Source organism: Lathamus discolor, chromosome 3 (genome assembly GCF_037157495.1).
Source record: "Lathamus discolor isolate bLatDis1 chromosome 3, bLatDis1.hap1, whole genome shotgun sequence".
NCBI lineage: Eukaryota > Metazoa > Chordata > Aves > Psittaciformes > Psittacidae > Lathamus > Lathamus discolor.
Window position 1 is genome coordinate 137147908 of NC_088886.1, and position 23415 is coordinate 137171322.

General features: G+C 46.1%; 1 protein-coding gene across 3 annotated transcripts in view; it reads left to right on the top strand.

Moving 5' to 3' along the window:
- FBXW4 (F-box and WD repeat domain containing 4) overlaps positions 1 to 23415 on the top strand; it is a 63901-nt gene that overhangs the window by 19864 nt on the left and 20622 nt on the right. For all 3 annotated transcript variants that reach the window (XM_065672093.1, XM_065672094.1, XM_065672095.1), the window contains one exon: positions 106 to 200. In XM_065672093.1, coding sequence (XP_065528165.1) covers positions 106 to 200 — 95 coding nt within the window. The remainder of the gene's footprint in view (positions 1 to 105; positions 201 to 23415) is intronic.

Below are 23415 nucleotides of genomic sequence, written 5' to 3' on the forward strand. Positions count from 1 at the left end.
AGTGAGAGTAGCAGCTTTGACAGCTCTTCCAGCACAACATTAAGTGTGCATCCTACCATCTGCACCTTCTGGGTGATGTGGCATAACATGCATCTCTTTCTTTAGGTTTGGTCCCTGTCCACGGGCAGAGTTGGGCAGTGTCTACATACAGTGCAGACAGAGGATCGAGTCTGGTCCATTGCTATCAGCCCATTGTTAAGGTAACTGAGATCTCTTTATTCCCAATTTCCAACAGAGAGAAGTAAAGGATTTGGATAGGCTGTGTCCACACATCTCTCCAAGGCACCAGTGTGGTGCTTCCAGGGACTTGATTTGGGTGGAGGCTGATCAGGTGCTTGTGCCTGCAGTGGGAGCTCAGGGAGGAGCCATGTGGTCTTTGTTCCCCATAACAGTGGAGTGATCCCCTCATAGAGGCTGTCAGAATGGCCCTAAGTTCCTGTTACTGTCTCAGGTGATACATGCTTGTTCTTACTTGCAGAGCAGCCTCTCTGACTTGCTAATTAGAAGGAATGAATCAGATCCTCTTGTGGTTTTCCGAGCTGAAAAGATGCCAACTTATGTTTCTCTTCTCTGACATAAAGGTCCCTGCTTGGGAGCTGTGTGCAGTGGTTAGGGCTTGGTTTTCTTTGAGCATGTGGAACTAGGAAAGATTAAGGTGGAGTTCAGGGATGAAGTGTTCCAGCCTCTATTGCCTGTAGCCCTGTGCTTCAAGTATGGGCATAATGCTACAACTACAACTCCATCATGTGGGGCTCTGCTGGTTGCTGCTCTGATGGAAGGTGTCTGTACACCCAAGCTAATCTTCAGAGGCTTGTGCTCTTACAATGCAGCTCCTCTGGCTTCTGACATCTTTCTTGGTTATTCTGCTTTGATTTGTCCACAAATCATGTGTCCACAAATTTGTACCTACACTAATGTCTCCTACAGTGTTTTTCAAAGTGCTCCCATTCTTGAAGTGAAACTTAAACTCTCACTGTTAAAATCTTACACTGACCAGCAACAGTCTGTCTCTTCAGTTCATGGTTAAGCTGGTCTTCTACGTGCAACAGAGATTCTCCCTCATCCTTCCTCAAGGAAGAGGGGAAGAAGAGCTGCTGTTTCTGGCCATGTGCTGTCTGCAGCTGGTGAATTTTAGGCTTGTGCAAAACCAAAGTACTTCCCACAACTGCTGTCCTCATTAGACTTCCAGGCTTGTTTTGCAGTCAGCAGAAACTTAGTGGTACAGAGCTAATGGCATTATCAGGGAAATGACCCTTGAGACCTGCTATGATTTTGCCATTCCCTTTCCCATTGCTGTGATTGAGATAGTGTTTTTGAAGAAGTGCGATGTAGCATTAATGCTGCTGCAAGTTGTTAGAAGCCCTTTGCTGTCTTCTGTGCTGCAAGGGCCCCTTTTCTAGCAGACAGGGTCTGACTCTAGCACCGTGGCTGGTTAAAGCCCAGTGGCATGCTGCTTCCTGCTCCTAAGTGATGACCTACTGAGGTGGCCTCTTGTCAGGACAGTGTTCCTCTCCCTGGTGTGCACGCTTGTGCACACTCTCTGTCACAATATTTACCCACAGTCTCCCCACCCCCCTTTTCCTCCCTGCAGAGTGATAAATGGGAGGTGGTAGAACAGCTACCCCATGGACAAGTGGGCTTAAATTGTGCACTCCTGTTTTCTTATGAGACTGTGGACTGTACCAGCCTCCCTTGTTAGCCCTCCCTACCGTCCCCCCCATCCCTCTGTGTTTTGGGGGGGGGACAGGGTGGGTGGAGAATTAGAGCCAATTAGCCACGTCATTAATTCTTCAATTTGACGGCTGATATAGCAGGGCCTGAAACACGCTGCTGACCTCGTATAATGGGAGCCCTGCTCCTTCACGTATGGACGCTGGGAGAAGTTAATTAAAATTCCACAGAGAGAAGGTGTCGGCTAACCTATAAACCTGTCGCTGCTCAGAACAAATCGCAGCCATCCCAGAAGAGAGAGAGGATCAGAGCAGGAGGGCATGTGGTGGGGGAGGGACAGGGCAAGGGGCAGGAGGGATGAATTTTTCTCTAATAGGTTTTATTGCTTGCTGTCTAATGAGGGTGAGTATCAAAAAGATAATATCTGGTTTCTAGCAAGGTCTGCTTTGGGGAGCTCTGTGGTTTCTGTTTTACTTGCAAGAGCCCATATATCACCCATATGCTTTCCCTATGCACTTGTGTGTGAAGATTTTCCTCCCCATCCTTCTTGCCTGAGCTTGGATGCGTTTGTTCCTCAGTGAGGCTGAACATGGCCTATAACCTCCACTTCCTCCTAAACATCTGATGTGTCCTCCCAGTTCTCCCTTCTCACTTGTGCTGGTATAAAGTGAGAGCTCCTCCATATGAACAGATATTTCTGATGATGTCAAACTGCTATAGAATCAGGCTCCAACCACTGAAGTATTGTGGCCCAGTATTGCTGAGAACCCACCACCGTGGACACATACTGCTCAAGAATAGCCCAAAGCAGTTGTGTGTGGTAGGGCAGGAGCAGGCAGGGCTCCTTTAGCTCTAGCTATTCAAAAGTGCTTTGGAGAGGCTGTGGCTTCCTGACCTGGAGGTTTGCCACTAAGACTTTCTAGAATAGTCAGGGTTGTAGACCAAAACTTGCTTTTCAATGATATCTTCCTCTGTGTGAAGCTTTCTTAGAAAGTATCCCATGTGCACCTGACCCACAGCTGGGTTTTCTGCTGTAGTCCCGCTCTGCTGGTTGCTGCTGTAGTGGAAGGTGTCTGCACACCCAAGCTAAACTTCAGAGACTTGTGGTCTTAAAATGCAGCTCCTCTGGCTTTTGGCATCTTTCTTGGATATTCTGCTTTGATTTGTCTACAGTTTCCCTGTGTTAACTGCAGAGATACTCTTACAGATATGCTGAGCTAAAGGGGAGGCTGCTTTGTTCTTGATGTAGTGTTTGGCGGGCTGGATGCTTGGAGGGTCTGCAAGCTGAACGAAGCCCATAAGGGAGATTAAGTAGGGTAAAAGGCAGTAAAGGGGTAGTACTGCAACTTCTTCTTTTACTGTGCAGGGGAGAACTGCACTTAGCCTTTTGTATAAACTTTTCAGCTATGAAAGTGCCTTGACATTCATGTGTATTACTGGAGTGTCATTGCTTTGGGGATCTCTAGCAGCGCCCTGCAGGGTAGTGGGGATAAGGTGGACATTGTGTTTCTTCTGGGTTTTCAAGAGGTCTTCTGCATAGCTGTGCTGGTTGATGTACTTGGGCCAGCAGGTCCAACGTTGCTTGTCACATCAGGGACTAGAGAAGACTCTGAGATCATATAGGATACTTAAAATAAGGGTGCCTCAACTTGTTCTGGTTTAATTGGTCTCCGTAGCTGTCCTCCTCCATGGCTGTGCTTACAGAAAGGCTGTATACCCTAAACCATGTTTCGTAGCTGCTTGTAATCCCCTTCCCCCTGAGTTATTTGTATTCTGAGCCCTGCGTCATGCAGATGTTAAACTTTCATTTACTGGTGCTTACTGCAGTGACTTATGTGTGCTCAGGGACCAGGGCAAGCCTGAGTGCAGTGGACCTATTCAAATGTGCAAAGTGAGGCAAACTCAGGGGTTTCTTTTGGAGTAGTGGCACCTTCATGCTTTGTGATTCCTTGAGGTGGCAGTAGCCAGGGAAGAGAAGTTACCACTCTACGTTGTTTAATTTGAGAGATAGGTTTATGGAGAGAATGAGGTCTGATTGGCTGGCATTTATGGCTGCAGAACCATAAGGCTTATGGTATGTGTTGCGCTACTGAAACGTTCCTTTATTTAGGGGGAAAATAGTTGCAAGTTGTTGGTTTTTTTTTTTCCATAATGATAGAGAAGCTTTTAAACTGGATGGGGAAGGAAAAAGTGGACCTTGATGTTAAATTAATTAGTAATCTTGGATTCAGAAATTATTTGGTGTTGGATTAAAATAAGTATTCAAGTCTAAGATGGCTTCTCCTTCTGGGTCTGGCCACAGACACTTGCTATTTAGATTTAAAAATACGTATCATGATAGCTGGTCTTCCCATGTTGTAGTCAAAGTGTATCAGATTTTAAACCAATAAAAGAGATGACAGAGGCATAAAAATGGTTTTCAATGTGCAAGTATAGATAATGAGCTAGGAAACCTTTGGTGCAATGTGGGGCAACATCAGGCAACCATGATGTGCCCAGTTGTGGCAGAGAGATGCTTTGGGTGTGCAAGCCCAAAAGATGGTCTCTCCTTTTCCAAATGCATCATTGGTTTACTGCAGTGACCTCTTGCGAATGTTGCTTTGGTGAAGTGCAGGTTTACTCCAGAGAGGAGGAAAGCTTGTACCGAAGACAATAGCTGGCTGCATTGAATGTTTAATGTAAAGGAAAATGAGTAGGTCTGTGAACAGTTGAATTTAAAAAGCCAGGCTTGCTCTCTCTCTTCTGCTTATGCAGCATTGTAGTTGAGACCTGACTCCTGTTTTAACATGCTAATTTGTATCTCTGTTAACATAATTGCTTCTCCCATGGAATATTATGGGGAAGTAATATCCGGGGAGACCTCTGCCCCTGTGGACAACCTCAGACAAATTGTAAAACATACCCAAAACTTGCTGGGGAAAGGAAGGAAGAGAAGGGTTACTGACAGGCATCTTGACTGAATGGGCCTCTCTTCCACTGGGGACAATCAAAATGATTAATTCTGAGGGCTTGTTTTTAATGGTTATCTGGAAACTTTTTGTGAAAGTGAAACAATCTGATGTTGCAAATTGCATTAGAGCAAAACAACCCACTTGAGTCAGAGAAACTTTGCAGTAGTTTTAACTATAATTGAAGCCTTAATGTGTAGCAGTTAAAATGTTTGGTAATGTTCCCCCCCCACCATTTCCCGCTCCACTTTTATCAGCAGATATCCCCTACTGCATATCAAGATGAGCTGTTGGCTGTAATGATGCTCTGTTGTGACCTAGCTTTGCACAGTTAACCTCTCTGAATCTGCTAGGAGTTAGGACAAGTAACTGGGGTTTATTCTGGTTTGTGCATTGCCAGCAAAATATCAGGCAGCAATAGCTCTGCTGTCCTTGGGGATCCCTGTAGAGCCTGGTCGGTTTGAATAATTGAGAGGGGACTCTGACCTGCAGCTGTTTCTTAAGCAGCGGCAGGAAGAACCTGCTCAACTGTGAGATCCCAGGGTGGACTTGCAGAGTTAGTGGTGGCATTAACTACCATCTCTTGCTGACCTCGGGGAGTGATCTGGATGTGGGTTTCTAGGTATATGCAATAGTCATAACTGACTTGGTGCTCTTTCACCCCGAAGCTGAAGAGCAGGAAATGAGTATCAGTTTCTCCCCTCTGGAGCTAAAATGACACCTGTGTCTTATCCGTGTGCCCTGCCTGTTCCCTTGATGTTGGGAGGAAGAAGACTTTGGTTTACATTCTTTAATTGTATGATGATGACTCTGGTCTTCTTCACATGGGTGAACACATGAACATACATGTGTCTCTTCCCACTCATTTAGAAACAAACACATGTGTAAACACTTCCTTAGGCTGAGAAACCACAGCTTACCTTTCTGCACTTGAGTTTCTTTCCTTTGCCCTCTAAAGTCCACATGACTGATGACTTGCTCCCTTTTTGTCACTTTTGGGCAAAACTTTATACATTCGCTGTGACTGAATCGGCTTACTGGTGTTTGTGGGCAGGTGAGCAGGTTTCGGGAGGCAGTAGCTAACTGCATTAGAACCCAGGCATCTGTTTCTAATCCTGTCGAGCTGTGTTGCATATTGAAGCTTTTTTTCTTTCTCCCCCTGCAGTTTTTTCTCATCTTTCCCTTGCTTGAGGGGAGAGTCTGACTTTGCAAGCTTGGAGGAAGCATCTTGTGCTGCTTGGTTTGCACAGGAGAATCCATGTCTGTTTAATCTATGTGACAGAAAAAACTGAATTGAGGGGGCTGGCTGCCTTATGGTTTGAGGTTTCCGTTTCCAGTTTGCAATCATTTTCTCTTTGCTTCTTTGCAGGGGGAGAAGGGAACTTCAGCAGACCTTGGCTGCTGTTTACCTTTGCTCAGTTGTGCAGCGTGCCTTTGTTTTTCCACCTTTGATCAGTGTCCTGCCAACAGATAATTTAGCAATTGCATCCCAGGGTGGAAGTGTGGAGTTAATGTTAAAATTAGGGTTTTTTTCCTTTCCTAACTTCTCTGGCTGATGGAGCAGAGAAGGGGAGAGGGGAGGTGAAGGGGGCCATAAATTCTGGACCTGGTGATTCTGCTCCTTGTAGAGAAACCAAAGCCTCTGATGTCTCTTCAGCACTTTCATTAACATTTAAATTAAGGGTTTGTTTTTCAGGCGGCTTCAGTCACAGCCCTTTCATAGCCTGACACATGGAGGCTGTTCTCTCTCTCTCTTTTTCTCTCTTTTTCCAGCTTGCAAATCAGTGTACAATAGTAATCACTGCCATAATTTTTTTCTGATCTCTCAGGAGGGCAGCGACCTGACAAGCTGTACCAGAGGTTCAAAGAGAACTGGGAACGGAGTGCAAAGGTAGATGAGCAGGAGGATGCCAGGTTTCACTCCTACAATTAGAGTGGTGTCTGCTCCCTCCTCTGCCTTTCAAAGGGCTGCTTTTGAGGGCGGGAAGGGACAGAGAGGGATGGACCTCTCTTGCACGGTGAGAGCCCCAGGTGCAGATGCCTCTAACCAGCCTCAGCTTCTACTGTTACTCCTCCCAGATGAGGCCGGAGGTGTCAGAGGGTGCAAGCTCATGCCCTCAGGTAGGAAGTGGAGCTGTAGTGTCCTAAGATAGCAGCCTAGCCCTCTAAAGAAGTGTTGATTCACTCAAGGACAGCAGGAGGTTGGTCCTCAACCTGCTATTGACATTTGAAAGGAGGGTGATAGTGGAGGATGTTGCCTTGAAGTAAGAAACTCACCTCAGTCTTCTGTGTTGCAGTGCTGAAGTAATGTCTGTTCGGAGCACTGCAGCTTACTGTAACATTAGAGAAGATAGCTGGTTGAAATGTCCATTTGAATCTTGGCTCACAGCAGCCTAAACCAGACTGTGCGTTGCTGTTGGTAAGTAATTCCAGGTATAAGAGCTAGTTGGTCTGACATCAAGAAGAAAAAAACTGTCTTCCCCCTGCTTCAACAATTGCATAAGAGCCAAGGAACAAGGGGACAGTTTAGAGAATGGCAATGACTTGCAGTGGAGAAGCAGTATAGTAGGATTTATGTAAACACATGAGTCTTTGTCCCAAAGCTCTTTTGGAATCTTCAACTTCTCATGTCTCACCCAGTTGATTATGGCTGGTAGGCTGTTATCTTCTGCAGGCTCTCCGATGGGAGTTGGGGGAACTCAGTAGCACTGAACTGGTGTCTTTCATGAGCTGAAGGTGGATTAAAAGGCAGAGGAAATGAGCCAACACATGAGCAAAGTATTTAGCATAATGAAACCTGCATCTTGGTGGTTGTGATTTTCACGCTGTTCATGTATTCAGTCTACCACCACACCAAATTTGCTTGCTTTTCACTAAGAGCTTGATCCCCATGGGCTTTGAAGGATGCCAATAGGATGAGGGCAGCAAGCTGGTAATGAAATTGGGAAGGGTATTCCCTGCATGGTGTGTGAAGAGGTGTGCCAGAAGTTTCTGTTCTTCAAGACTGGTCTTAGGTGGCCATGATTTACACCATGTGCCTCTTCTAGAAGACCTAATTCAAAATCATGCACTTGCAGAAGCCTCCTATATGTACTTAAAATGTTCCTCTTCTGGGGTTTGGATTGTTTTGCTTTTTTTGTGTGAACTACCACTGACTAGTCTGTCGCTATTGTCAGGTTGAAATATTGTGTCTAACTGTTCTGTTACTGAGTGTATGGCGCTGACTCAGACAGTGAGTGATACAGAACAACTCTTCAGGGGCAGGTGAGCTTGTCTATATTTCAGTTACTCTGGAGCTGTGTGGTGGGATTTGCTTCTTTGATCCCATTTTGCTTCTCTGATCCCATCTTGACCCATGCTCTGTTTTGTACCACACATCTGATTGCTCTAGCACTGCAGGTAGGTTCTAACTCCTCTCACTGATAGATTTCTGCGTAGTCCCAAGAACTGCCACCATCAATGTCATACTGGTATCTTCATCCTGTATAATGCAAGGGGGATTCAGAATGACTGCTCTGCACTGCTAAAATCTATCCACTCTTCCAGGTGTTTCAGCTTTTGAAGGCTTATAGGTTCATGTTCACTGGGTTTTCCTTCTTCAGGGCCCAGTGTTGGATAGTGCTGAATGTTTTGTGAAGCCCACAGCCTGAGCAAACCAAAGCTATTGGAAATGGGAAAGAGGATGCTTAGTATTAGTCACGCAGGGTTCTTGGTCGTGACTTCTGAGCCACCTCCAGCATTGCTCAGTCTGTAACTTTTCAACAAGGAAAGCTTTTAACTTTAGCTCTTCTGAGGGCGGATGCCAGCATGGAGTCCACCTTGGCTGCCCCAGCAGTACTTGGGGCAAGTGTGCTGCTGTACTAACTGGGGTAATTCCTACTAAATTCTCTTTGGAAGCTCCACTGTATTTATGGGTGGGGAGGGCAGGGGGATGCCTGCCCTCCCACCTTCCCCTGTGTTGTCTCAAAAGGCCATGGTGCATCTTTGATTAGGTGTAGGTCAAAAGAATTTCCACATCGTGACCTTAATAACTGGGGTTGATTGGCAGGCGGTCTGCAGAGAGGGAGCAGCCTGTCCCTTTCATCTCCCTTGGTGCTGTGCTGGGACAATGGGCCAGCATATTTTCCTTGTTGTTCCTCATTTGAAAAGGGTCTGGTATCTCTACTAGGTACCTGTGACATGGGGGTCTTGATTGGGGTCTCATAAAGGGCCCTGTCAGTGTGTCCAAAGGCCAGGAACACAAAGGCGGTCAGTGGGTGGGGGTCTCAGCTGACCACTGAAGAAGGGAGGGGAGGGTCCTGGAAGCAGTGGAGGGAGAAGCAACCCCTGATGGGAGACCTTAAAGGGGGAGGGGGGGAGGAGGCGGCCCATTTTTGTCCCGAACTCATCAAGCACATCTGCAGAATTGTCCCAGCCGCTGCCTCCCAGTTTCAAAAGAAAATGATCGTTTGATAAACCGTCCTGATTCACCACTTTCTCACAAGGGAGGGAGACCCACCTTTGACCTCTATGATTTCACATTGGGCCCAGCTCCCCCCCATCCAATTGCTGGAGAAACTTTGAAATGCATCCCTTGCTCTCTCTCCTTCTCCCTCTTTCCCTTTACTCTCTCTTCCCCCCCCCCCCCCCCCCCTTTTTCCCCCTCCTCCTCTTCCCACCACCCGCTCTCCCTCTTTGTAAAAGAGCAGGCGTACTGCTTTGGAGTTTAGGCAAGTAATTAGTAAAATCTTTTCTGCAGCACAATAAACCCGCGGCCCTTGGCCCGCATATTCCCACAATTTACATACTCGTGGGCATTCGAGAAAACAAGTGGCATTCCCAGTGCATCACTGCCTATGAAAATCATTTGGAAGGCAGGGAGGGGAGGGTGCTGGGACCCATTCGCTCCTGCGAGCTATAGGAATGTGCATGAATATATTAAAATGTTTTCACACAATGCTTGTATTTTCCAATGGGAAGAGGCATCTTCTGGATGAAAGACGGCTGGCCCAGACACAGGCCTCTTCCAAACACTCTTTCCCACTCGGGGTTTGTTTGCATGGACCAGATAGAGGAGGGGGCCTAACATTGGGGTGGGAAGAAAGAGCAAGTGTGCTATATATATAAAGTAAATCTTTGTGTGACTCCTACTCTTTCCCCATTTGTGGTCCCAGAAAATTGCATTATGAGGGAATCTTGTCTGTGGAAGTTGGGAAGAGAGGAGGTCATCAGGACTTTCTGCAAAAGCTCTTGGAGGCGTTGCAGACATAGAGAGGAAATAGCATGTAATGGAGCATATAGCTCTGACTGACAGGATTCAATGGATGCAGCAGGAAATGACTGAAAGGGAGCTGGCTATCTTGGGCAGTATTAGCAAAGTGCCTATTAATAACAGAAAGTACTCTTGCCGTATGTTTCCAGCTTCATCTTACTGTCAAGAACAGGCTGCTCAATGGTCAGCCTGGGCTATGTATCTAGCTGGTCCTCTCCTTTTTCCAAAGGGGTAGTTGTTCTAGGCTGTGCCACAGGTGGAATCCAGCAATTCCCACTCTGTTTCAGATGGGGACTGCTTTGCTGTGTTGTCTCCAAAGAGGCTCTTTGGGCACTTTGAACTCGTAGAGTGTTGTGCTGACAACAGATGTGTGGTGAAACTTTTGTCTACAGAGTGTAGATCAGGGATTTCCTTTCTAATGGACAGGAGTTGAAGGAGAGAATTGAAGTGAAGGGAGGAAGATGCTGAACATAAGTAATGAATGGCTTGGCAGGGTGGTTCACATAGGGAAGACCCTGGGTTCTGCTCAAAGGATACTGTTTTGTTTGAGAATACTGGGGTAGGCTGCAAAGGGGCCTCACTGGAGGAAACTGAGATAGGTTGGTGGCTGGATTTTATTCTTTTTAAATAATACTCTGTTGGTGAAAATGCCCTTTGAAATTTCTGTGGGAAGTGGTGTGGCACTAGCATGGTGATCTGGGTGCCTGTCTTGTATCTGCTACCAATACAGCCTTTGTAGAAAGCTTGTCTGGGCAGGTGTTCTGCCCAGATGGGTTCTGCCTTGTGGATATACAAGCCTGCCAGCAGCCAGCCAGAGCCATGGTAGCACAAATTTATAGATGCTATGAAGAGCTGTTCCAAAGCCCATGCTACCCAGCTCAAGCCTCTGCTCTCCTGAAGGAACTTACAAAATGCAGGCTCCAAGAACAAGGCATAACCCATTTAGAGAGGAGTGGGAAGATCTTCACTGAGACTTTCCCCTCAGCTGAGCCAACTTTCCTCGTCCTTTCTGACCAGGCTCTTTCTGTGACAGGTGGGAGAGAATGTATTCCGCAGCCCTGCAAGGAGCTAAACAGTTCTGCATCTCGGAACCTTTGCAAAAGGGTATACTTGCATGCCAGCTGTTCCTAAAATGGATCTGCAGAAGCAGCAAAGCTCTGTAATGCTGTTTGTCCCAGCTGGCCTGCAGTGGTCCTACTGGTGTTGCTCATGGTGTAAAGGTCTCTAACCTTTTGTTGGAAACAACCAACAACCCAACTGGCAAGAGGGCTTACTTTTTATTTTTAATTATTGTCTTCCCAATTCCCTGCTCCTCCCCTTCATCTTTCTGCATTTCTTAAAGAGGCAGCGGAGGGAAAAAGAGCTTTGGTTTTTGTTTGGAAGGGGGTTAGGAAAGGCGACGTGGCCCCTGCAACCTCTCATAGGGGTGTCTTGTCAGGGCGCGGCATGGAGGGCACAAACAGATCATAACCTTTAAATGAAAATGTGATGGAGGGGAGAGATGAAAGCAGTGAAACAAATTAGATACATCTAGAGGGGGTGCTCAACTGGAGAAAATTAGCATTTCTTCCTAATTGGAGTGCAGGGCATTCCATTACAGGGTTTCATTACATGGAGGGAAGCACTGGGCCTCTTTGGGGGATTCCCCCGACCTCAGTTCTTCTAAAAGTAGAAAAATATTATTTGGGATAGAACTGAAAAAGGACTGAATTTGTCAGAGTGAAGGTTTCAGACTGCTGCAGGAAGAGGAATAATAGTAAAGCATCCTTCTCTATTTGTTAAGGGAAGGAAGTGATGGTTGTGTGCACATGAAGTCAGGTGCTAGTCCTAGTTTTCCTGAAGAAAACTAAGAAGTTTATAGGAGGTTGTAGGTGATGGTAACTTTTTGATGCTAGTACTTACTGAATCAAATTTGTGGACTTTATCCAAAATGCACTACTTTGAAGCATAGGGATATATGTTTTATGACTGAGATCAGTGGAGTTAATTCAAGCCTATGTTACACTGCATATGAAGTCCATGCTGTGTAAAGCGCTTGTTTAGGTCATCTTTCTGATTCTTTCTCTGAATTAGGGCTGTTGCATCCAACAGGAATTTGGAGATATCCCCGGGAAGTCAATGGCCAACTTCCAGCATGGCATGTCTGGGGCTGCACTGGGGCTTGTGTGTAGCTTTGTGGTCCAAATGGCCTGTGCCAACTTGAGACAGGCCTGCATGGTTGTTCTTATAAGTGCATCTTTACTTATAAATGGGTGTGAAGAATAACTTGGAATTCCTGGGACAAGGTTTCGTATTGCATCTTTGGATTAGGAGTAGAGGGAGACAGTTTATTTGTTCCAAGCAGGGATTGGATTATTTATCAGCCAGTGCCCTCATGAAGAAAAAAAGAAAAGCAGACTTGCTTCAGGTGTGTGGTGTGCAATGTATATTGCTCTGCCAATCTACAGTTACAGTCTCCTGTTCCAGCTCAGGAGAGGCAATGTACGAGTATAGGAATGTAGATTGTAGGACACTCCTGAATGAAGGGTCCTTTCTGCACAGAAGGCTGGTTCCTAGCAGAGTGGGAGGATGTTTGCAGTAGCAGTGCCTTCATCCTGGGCAGGCTCTGTCATCTTTATGCCCTGGATAAGGTTGCAGATGATACGAATTTACAGAATTCGTAAATGTAAATCTCTGATTTAACCCTGGCATTTTGACAGAGAGCATGGCACTGCCCACAGGAATATCTTCAGGCATATCTAGAAAAAATACTGTTAAGAATGAAAGCATGGCTCAGAGATGGGCTTCTCCCGTATTGGGTCAGGCACACATCAGGATGATGATTTCTCCCATCCCAGTCTTCTCCAGTCACTTCAGTTCTCACAAAAGATGCTTGCCAGAGAGTTTAAAATGAGCAAATGCATCAGTCCGGCTGTAGATTAGTAAAGCAAACTACTTTTGAAACAGTGTGGGAGGTAGAGAGAAGATGTGGGCTGGAGTTTGGAGAGGAGCAAATGGCTAGGAGATAGTCAGGCTTGAAGGGAGACTGGTTCCTCTGAAGAATGGAAATTTCTCCTCAATGTGTGCAGTTGTGCATCTGGCTTTTGTGCTAATATACTCTAAAATACAGCATGCCAGAGTGCTTCTTGCCTGTAGCTATGCTTCAGCTGCCCTGAGTGGCTGGCATGCTGCATCTCTGTTGTGAGTGGAATTGGACACTGGAAGTGTGTGGACAGAACTGTGTGGCTATGACTCTCTCCTTGGCTCTGTTTCATCTGGTTACTTTTCAGAGCAGTATGAGACTGCTCCAGACTGGAAGGTAGATTGGAAAGTCTGTTCTCTCTGTGTAGTGTTGGCCTGTAGTGTTCTGTGGTTCATTATCTAGGATTTGTCAGGTCTTCTCTGCTCCTTCCACCTGCATGAAGCACAACCGCTGCAAACTCTTTCGTGCTCTAAAGAGGTCTTGTGGGTTCATGGGGCTTCATTCACCATCTCTGTACATGCGCTGCATGTGGGATGTACTCTTGCTTCTGTGCAGGCATCCTGACACTTCACAGGTGCAGGGCTAATTTGGGGCCAGGTATTAAAAACAGCTTTTAACGTGTGTTGCCCTGTCTAATTAGTAAATCCTTGTTCTCTCTCCTCTGAGACTGAGGTACATATTCCTCTAAGTCTAGCCGTCCATCAAAGAGGTCTTGAAATGAGGCCCTGCTATGGTTGGTAGACACAGGCAGCTAATGAAGAGAGAATCCATTTCCTTTGAGAAGAGAGACCTGTATCAAGGTGATTGATAGTCCCAGAAGTTTATTAGTGTGGGGGCTGGATAGAGGCTTCCAAACTGGAACTTGACAGCTTGTTTTTTTTCAGGGAGAAAAGAAGTCTGAGGATCACCTGTGTGTGTACCTCTTCCCCCACTGCACACCCTGGAAAAAAAAATCAAGGAATTAAAACAAGGAGACTACAGAAAGAAGTAAACTCATCAGAGGAGGCAATTACAGACTAAGCTGGGCCAAGCAGCAACTGCTGCTATTGCTCTGCTTGGTCTCTGCCTCCTGGTGTAGCTGTCTTCAGCTTTGCACCTGCACCTTGTTCAGTGACCTGCTTCACCTGGTTTAGTGGGGGATGGTGATGGAGCAGGACTGTCTGATGGAACAGTTTTTCTCTTGCTTCTTATTTTCTGTCTTGCACAGAGTATTGATTAGTGCATGTGGCCTAGAGCATGTTTTTCTTTTCCATATACTCCCCCTGGATTTTTTTTCCTCTTTGACAATGGAGAAGCAAGGGAGCCTGCTCCAGAAATTTCAAAAGCAATATTTCTCTAGCATCTGTCTTCTGATGGTCTTGGAGCAATCTGGGAACACAGGTTGTGTGCAGACCACCTCAGATAAGTTTGTGGCCTGGCAGAGCAGGTATATTGGCTACTTTAGCAGTATTGAGTGCAGGTGAACAGTACTGTTCCCACTGTGCAGTGTCTCTGGCCTCTGCTTCCGAGACTATGGTTTGCGAGATGCTCATGCCTGTACTGGCTCTCTAGCTCTCACAGTGAAGCCAGTGATATGGTGTATGAGTCACTGAGACTAGTTGAGCCTCAGAAGTGGCAATGAACCAACAATGTCTGAAGAGGAGATACAGCAGAGGAACACTGTTCTGTACCAAAGAAATGACTGCATTACTAGCTTGTATCTTGGTTTTGTGGTCTTTCCCCGTATTTGGTCCTAAGTCAGATACTCTGCATAACTTACTGATGTGCTGATACTTGGTTGCTTCCATTCGGCAGTTCTGGTGAAACCAGCCTGAAAAGAAATACGGAGAGTAAGATGGTAATAGGTAAGCTTGAAAGTGTTATTCACCAAATCCTGAAATAGTAGAACTAGAGATATTTAAAACTACTAGGAGATTACTTTAAAATGGACGAAAGATAGTATTTTTTCACACAGTGTGTAGTGAACTTCCTGTACCAGAAGGCTGTGGAGGTGGATGATGCCAGCAGTTTTGAAAGGGATTTGGTAAATTAATGGATAGCAGCTCTGTAATGAAAGGACAATATGGGAATACACTTTCTAAAAACTTAGTATAAGCAATCGTGGATGCTGGGGTAGTAAAAAGAATGATCACGTAAAGTTGCCAAGTTCACATGTCCTTCCTAAACAACATGTACTAGTACCACTGCTGGAGACAAAGCAGTGAGTTAGGTGGGCCATGGCTTGACCAAAGTGGGCATTTCTCATGTTCTGCTGTCTATGGTGGGTCAGCCCAGCACTCATCTGCCCCAGTATTTGATGTCCAGCAGTGGTCAGTACTAGATGTCTTGTGAGAAGGATGAGAAACAAGACAAGCACAGAAAGATCCGTTCCTGCCTGTTCCTTCCCAGCTTACAGTGATGGGGAGGTTGGGGTTTCCCTGGCTGGAGTTTGGGGTTTCCCTGGATGGAGTTTGCATCCAGACCAGTGCTTCTTTCATACTTGCAAATGCTAGCTCTGTGAGCAGCTCATCTCTTCTTTCTGAATCTGTTCTGGTCTTTATAGGCTCCTTTTCAATTCAGTGTTATGTCCTGAGGAAGAAACACAGTTCTGTTTTTAAACCTTTTGCCTGACCATCTTACAGGAGTATACTCTGGATACCCTCTGCTCTGTTTAGTATTTTAGTGTTTTTCCCAAGCCACCCCAACTGTAAATGGCCTTGTGCAAAGCAGCAGCAATCCACGACTGTTATGAGTGCTTGCTGGCCGGTTGTTTCTTAGAGTGGACTTTGCGTGTGACATTCCTGAGATGTGGTAAGAACCTAATTTTCTCCCAGTGCAGCTTCTGACTGGAGTCCATAGAGATGCAGCCTAACCTGAATTGATGGTCATGTAAGTGGATCTTGTTTATCTACACGATAAAGGTCAGAAACAGCTTTGACTGGGAAACTCCTAACTTGATGCAGAATCAAATACTGTCACTTTAGTAATTTGTTCATTTCAGTGGCGGACGTGTGAGCTTGGTCCTGGCATTTCTTCATGTGGGTGTTTGACTTGCCAAGCAAAAATGGTTCTTTTGATAGCTGTTTCTGGATGAGACTTCCTAAAATCTCGGAGCACATGGGAATAAGGCAGGCCATAGGAAAGGAGGAAACTGTGGTTCCACACTCCTGCCCACAAAGCTGCTTGTGCATCTAAAGCTTCCAGACTTCTGTTCCCTGATGTGTAGGACTAACTGACAGCAGGTTGTCCTGTTTCACCTAGAAGCAACTTACTGAGGTGCAGGAGGCAGTGTGGTGCTTCATATCCCTTTATCAGTTATTTCTTCACTTCAGTTGATGATGTGGTTTTGGGAATCCTCTGTTCCATTGTGAACTCGAGAGATGTGCCTGAGGGGGCTCTTTTGCAGTCCTTTCAGTGCAATCCTTTCCCTCCTACTGCATTTTCTGTCATCTTTTTTTCAATATACTGACATCAAGCGTCATATTAAATTGTTCTTTGCCTTCTTGTTCTTTCCAAGTCTCTGCAGCATCTATTTTGCCTGATCCCTTTCCTGTCTTCATCTGGCTAACTTCAGTTATCACTAAAATTCAATACTACTTGGTCTGCCTTGCAGGCCAACCTGATTACAGGTGCTGAAGATGATAACTTGCACTGTAAACCTCTGTGTCAGCTCTGGGTCCTGCAAAACTTTTTCAGCAGTTTTTTTGGTAGTGCAGGATCTGGGGGGGGGTGGGGTGACTAAACATTCTTATGCCTAGATGTGTGTTGTCTCACCATTTAATGATAACTTGTGTGCCTTTATCTGCATTCAGGGCTGGGGCTTTCTACCCTGACTGGCAGGTTTTTTCTCTCTGGTGCTCGCTGACAGCCAAGTATGCCCTGAACCTGCAGATGGAGAGCAGGGGCTTTATTCTGTATCTTGGCCGCTTAGGGGCAAACAGTTGACATGTTCCAAACACTTAGCATAAAAACCCTGAAGCAAATCGTATTGCGTAGAGTGGAGAGCTGGGGAGGGGGAAGCTGCCCAGAGCTTTAAGGGCAAGTGAGCTGAAGTGGTTGCAAGCATGTCCATGTCGGGGCTGGAATGATCAGAGCAGGAAAGCTCTAGGAGTCATTTCATGGCTGAGTTAAACGCAGATGAGGCTTCGCTCACCTCCTCCACAGAGCACCTGTGTCTCCATGGCTCAGTGTCCTGGACTTCTCTATGTGCAGTATGTGCCACATATGCACACTTCTCCCCTTTCACCTGTCCTCATCTTTAGCTTTTTAAAACCCTCCAAACAACTTGTTTAGATTTAATTTGGAAATTGAATATCATAGAGCAGAGGAGGAAGATCAAATACTCTGGTTTTAAGTGATTTGGCTTCTTTTCCCTAGAAGTGTGTACAAGCAAAGCTCCTGCCTCTGCATGATGTGGAGGAAGAGCTGCTGCCCTTTGTGGTAAGATGATGGAGGGTTTTTTTTGTTGAGAAGTCCTCATATTGCTCACTACCTCGATTCCTTTTTTCAAAATTCTCCTAAATTGGGAAGTTTGAATTTGGTGTACATGTGTGTGCATATGGCAAAAGGAGTAAACAAAAATAACTCCTGGCTTGTGGCACCAGAAAAACAGATTCCTTCCCACCCCTGCTTTTAAACTAAAACATTCTTGGGTTTTAGTTGTTTTGGCAAACCTGAAAGGCTTCTCCCCTCCCCCTGACCTCACTGGCATGCATGGATTGCTGGCTTATTGAAAAGTCATTTTCAATAAGTCATGTGCTCATTTTCAAAAGTCATATGTTCTAATGGAAAAGTTTAGATAAGCTGTCATTATATATATATGTATGCATTTCTAAAAGAATACTTGTTAACTGAAAACCCTGCCAGTCACGTCTGAAGATATATTGGGATTGGACTTGGCAGTCCTGAACCTTATAAAACAGAAAGGAGATATTTTTAAAATAGTTTTCTTCTTTTGCATCATGATTCTTTAAGCATTTTTTACGCATGGGCATGAATTTAGACTTTTGTCCACAGCAATGACAGCTGGAGTATTTACTTAAATGAGTTCTATATGTCGCTTTGTAGGGTGCGTGGTTGTAAGAAAAAAAGCCCTGGACACTGAAAGGTTTGTGATAAGGTATGAGCATAGGCAACGTATCTGTTCCCACTGGTGCTGGGAACATTTGCTGTGTTTGTCTGTGTAGTCTTGAAACTGGCCTGGTCAGCTTGGGTCTGATTATATTTATTCTTGGGGTCTGTTTCTCAGATGCTGGCACTGATTTCGTGGCAAGCATGTACTGTTCAGAAGTGTCCAAGGCTGCTTTTAAGGGAAAAGCTTTGAGCATTGATGAGCTGAAGGCACACAGTATCTAGCTGAACTCGTGTCTGTGGCAGGTACTTACAGCAGCCTGTGCGAGGCTGCAAAAAAAAAAAAAATGGATTGAAATTTAAAAAATTGACCTTTCAGTGGAAGTCCTTACTAAAATGTGGAAGATGGATATGATCTGAAGAGAAATCAGAGCGTTATGGGGTAGAATTGGGCAACCTCTCCAGTTTGCAACCCGTTGCAGCACTGGGCCATGTTTGTGTATTTTGGGCAGCTCAGAAATTATGAGTCTGTGCCCTGGGAGTTATGCTGCCCATTTCCTTGACATGTATGGAGTCTCTGGGGATCTCCTTTCTTTCTGATCAGAAGGCTGTGATTGTTATCTCCTAGGGCTTGCTCAGCACTCCTGTGTAACTGGTGCTCTGATGACAGTAATGAGCATCTTTTCACTTGCTTTCTTGCCAGTCAGTCTAAATTGCAGGATCAAGCTTTTAGATTGTGACAGTTCATGGAATCATAGAATCATAGAATAGTTAGGGCTGGAAAGGACCTTAGGATCATCTAGTTCCAACTAGAATCCGTTCCTGTTCTAGTTCCATCTAGTTCTGCTTTCCAGTAGGATGCTGCAGTCACAAAGGACACCAGATGAGTTTTTTCAAAACATAGTTTAACATAACAAAAAAAGACCACATTGCGCTGGAGCTGAGACCGTCAAGTCAGCTGAGCAGGTTTAATTTGTCTACAGCTCTGGAGCTGACCAACTAGGACAAGGATTTCTATCCTGAAGGCAGTGGTGGTATTTCAAAGAAAGCTGACAAAGATGCTGGCAAGTCCTAAGAATCTACAGAAGCACTGAGCCACAGGATGCTGGTTTCTGGCTTGTGGGGCAACTGGTGCCAGTCTGGTGTGACTCAGGAGCAATACACTAGGACCCAAGTGGTTTGGTCAACCCACATGCAGTAGGCTTCCTGGTAGGTTTTGCAGAACCATAGGCTTGTAACAGAAAAGGAGGTGGAGTGAGGTCCCACTATGAAAAGAAGTTTTGTTTTGCTAATGGGAAATGGCTCAGCAAAAAAAAGCCTGGAGCCTCCGTTGCTGTCCTCCTGGTTCTGCTTGTTCTCTGGCTTTTGGGGCAGATGCTGGAGGAGGTGAATGATTCTTTCCCTGATTATTCTCAGCAGTAAGAGTTCTTTGTCCTTGGCACAATTCTTGCTGTCCTGTCTTGGACCTGCGCTGTCCAGTTTTCCCTACCCAGGTCTGTTGCCTTCATCTCAGTGCAAAGGTACCAGACTAGAAATCCTACCCTGGGAGCGTAGGCTACATGAGGCCTTCAAGAATCTGTCATGCATTGCACCTTTTCACATGCTCCTATTGTACATCACTGGATCTCTTTTCTCCTTTACCGCTTTTTTTGGCATCCTGCACAGCCCTGTTCTATAGGCTGGAGGAAAGATGCTTGTCATGAGCTGACCTCTTCGGTGTGTGTCCCACTGCTGGCTGTGCCCCTGCTCTGCCAGGCAGGCTGTCCCGCTCCAGCCCCCTCCTCCTGTCACCCCAGATTGAAGCCCCTCAGAGGTCTTTGTCAGCCTGTTGAGAGCAGCCCCTGTTCCGCCATTCCCACATGCGCACCCTCCCTGGCAGCCCCCTCCGCATTCAGCAGTTTGGGCTGAAAGAACCTTGGCTAATTACGCTAGGCTGAAAATTACCACTTTGCTGAGTTCTCCTGCTGTTGGGCCCATTTGTGTGGGGCCTGTAGTTAGAGGGAACAAAGTACCCCCCGTGGAGCCAGGCAGGCCCCAAGTGTGAAGCTACAGGTACAAGCAAGAGGGGAATGAAGGGAATAATTACCAGCTTCTCCAGGTGAAAGCCCCGTTAAAACTTCAATAAGCCAATTAGGGGCCAGGGTGTGTGTGTGGGGAGAGTCTCCCCCACCTATAACTGATTCCCACCAGGCAATTAACAGAAATCATTTCACGGAGTGGAGAATAAGAAATGGCTCTTAGAAATTGTCTTGAGTTGGGGGGGGGCCTGAAACAGTGCGACTGCTGCAGTGGTCCTCGTGTACTCCAACCTCCCAGCTCACTGTGTGGCCTGGAAGTGCTGGTGGGGCTAGAGGGAGGAGGGAGGGAAAATGGCAAAGAAAAAGGAATCGCTGGAGCTTTACACCTGGGCAGGCTTTGAGAAAGCAAGGGTTGGAGTTCAGAGCTTCTTCTAAGGCTGTGTGTGGGCCCCTGGCACTGCACTTGAGGGGCTGCTGGGTCTGGGGAAGTGGGTGAGGGTCAGACTCAGGGTGTCTTCCCCATTGGTATGAGGGGGAAGGTTGATGGTGTTGAGACTAGTAGCGAGGACATAGGCGCTGTGCTGAGTGTGAAGGCTTGAAGTGGGTGTGCAGGTGGGTGAGATCTGAGTGCCAGACCAGAGATCTGCCTGAGATGTGTGATAGTCTGTAGATGGCCTGCCTTATCCCAGATGGTGTCCAATGCCTCATATCTTTGGGACCATGCATTGTTGCTGCTCAGCCAGCAGCCTCATTTGTTTCTTCCTTTCAGTTGGTTCCAAGAAGTCAGTGTATTTACTCAAGATGGAGATTTTATGAAGTCACCTTGCATTCTGTTGGTAGGTACCTAGCAGGAGTCTTGCCTGTCTGTGTTTGAATGACTGCACTGTTGTGTAAAGCCAAGAGTAGAATGTAGGATGGAGTTCCTGCAGATGGCTTGAGATTGCCATAGTGACACTGGAAGGGAGAATGCATAGTGCAATTAAAGAAGTCCATGTACCTACCAGCTGTGGTTACTTCACCTGCACTTTATAGAATCATAGAATCATAGAATAGAATCATAGAATCATAGAATAGTTAGGGTTGGAAAGGACCTCAAGATCATCTAGTTCCAACCCCCCTGCCATGGGCAGGGACACCTCACACTAAACCATCCCACACAAGGCTTCATCCAACCTGGCCTTGAACACCGCCAGGGATGGAGCACTCACAACCTCCCTGGGCAACCGATTTCAGTGTCTCACCACCCTAACAGGAAACAATTTCCTCCTTATATCCAATCTAAACTTCCCCTGTTTAAGTTTTAACCCGTTACCCCTTGTCCTGTCACTACAGTCCCTGACAAAGAGTCCCTCCCCAGCATCCCTATAGGCCCCCTTCAGATACTGGAAGGCTGCTATGAGGTCCCCACGCAGCTTTCTCTTCTCCAGGCTGAACAGCCCCAACTTCCTCAGCCTATCTTTATACGGGAGGTGCTCCAGTCCCCTGATCATCCTCGTGGCCTCCTCTGGACTTGTTCCAACAACTCCATGTCCTTTTTATGTTGAGGACACCAGAACTGCACACAATACTCCAGGTGAGGTCTCACAAGAGCAGAGTAGAGGGGCAGGATCACCTCCTTCGACCTGCTGGTCACGCTCCTTTTGATGCAGCCCAGGATACGGTTGGCTTTCTGGGCTGTGAGCGCACACTGCCGGCTCATGTTCATTTTCTCATTGACCAGCACCCCCAAGTCCTTCTCCACAGGGCCGCTCTGAATCTCTTCTTTGCCCAATCTGTAGCCGTGCCTGGGATTGCTCCGATCCAGGTGTAGGACCTTGCACTTGTCATGGTTGAACTTCATAAGGTTGGCATCAGCCCAACTTGCAAGCGTGTCAAGGTCCCTCTGGATGGCATCCCTTCCCTCCAGCATATCAACCGGACCACACAGCTTGGTATCATTGGCAAACTTGCTGAGGGCGCACTCAATCCCACTGTCCATGTCAAGGATGAAGATGTTAAACAAGACCGGTCCCAACACCGATCCCTGAGGGACACCACTCATTACCGGTCTCCAGCCTGACATCGAGCCATTGACCACAACTTTGCAAAAAGATGGGGAAAAAAAACCACCCCAGCAACCCAACCCTAAACTCCTCAAAATATAAATGCAACCTTAGTAGCGGCTTTCTTTGCCTTTCTAATGTTATAGCTTCTGAGAATGAAAAATGTCCTGTGAGGTTTTGTTCTGATAAGCTGAAATAACCCTACTGTAGGAGTGTTTAGCCTGTAGTCATGGGCTGACATGGAAGTCCCTAGACTTCCTTCTTTTCCTTTTTTCCCTTCTCTGTCTCCCCAGAAAGCATTCTGTGGTAGGAATAGAGAGCTGTACCTCTTGCACAGTCCAGCTTTGAGATTCAGGAGTGGTTTCTCAGCAGAGTCATGTTTCTTTATGATTAATCTTCCAAAATGTAACCCCAGTGGATGCCTCCAAAGAAAACTCTGTTCACAGTAAGGCCTTGAAAGCATACACAGTCAAAACTGTTTTGGCACAGGCTTTTGAGCTTTCTGTCCCCCTTGATGTTTGGTACACTTTATTCAAACCAGTGTCTTGGTTACCTACTCCATCACATTTCTCTTTTTTTCCTGTAATAACAGTAACAACTTGAGCATCAGTTGGGGAATAAACTGGGTCTGGGGAAATCTACGGATGCAGGAGTTATCATAGAGGTCTCTGTCCTGTACAGCTGCTCCATGCGTAGCAAGCCCAGAGGTTGAGGAATGAGGAACGATGATGAAGAGTGTTGGACATCCATGCAAACAAGTATTTTGCATTGTTAAACATGGGTTATCAAGCCTTTCCCTTTAATAAAGGTGTAGGGCTGATAACCCAGTAAAAATACTTGTGCAGCCACAAAGGCAATTCCATTTGAGGTTCTGAAAAATCACAGCAGCTCTGTGAAAAACACTGAATATTACTCCTGTATGGGTACACACAGGAACATCAGTCAGCTTTTACAGAGCCGGTCCTGTCCTGGACATTTGCTGAAACCAGGCTTTAACAAAGTGCAGTGCGGGTACCCTTGAGCCTAGAACAGCAGCCAGCAACACAAAAATAAAATGGTTACATCGGTTTGATGGACCTTGTCTTTGCCTTGCACTGAAGGCCTGGAGCCGAACCATTGCATGGCAAGGAACATGGTACACGGGACTGGAAGGATAGGAAGGCTCTTGAGAACTGAAGAATATGGAAAGACTTAGTCTGGAGGCAAAAGCCAAAGGGATATTGCAGAGCTGTAGTAAATTGGATGCAACCTGCATATTTTTCGGTTTTGGGCAGCTATACCATGTGTCATTGGCTTCTTTAGCTTTTCCAGTCTTCTAAATAGCCTTCCACTCCCCATGTTCTCTGTTCTGGAAAGATGTAATTTTGACCCATTAGCAGTGGCTGGAACATTTGTTGCAACTTCCTTACCTGCTGATTTTTGTTCAGTTTGAGGTTACTGAGTTGTTAGCATATAACCTAGCTGTCCTGACTTG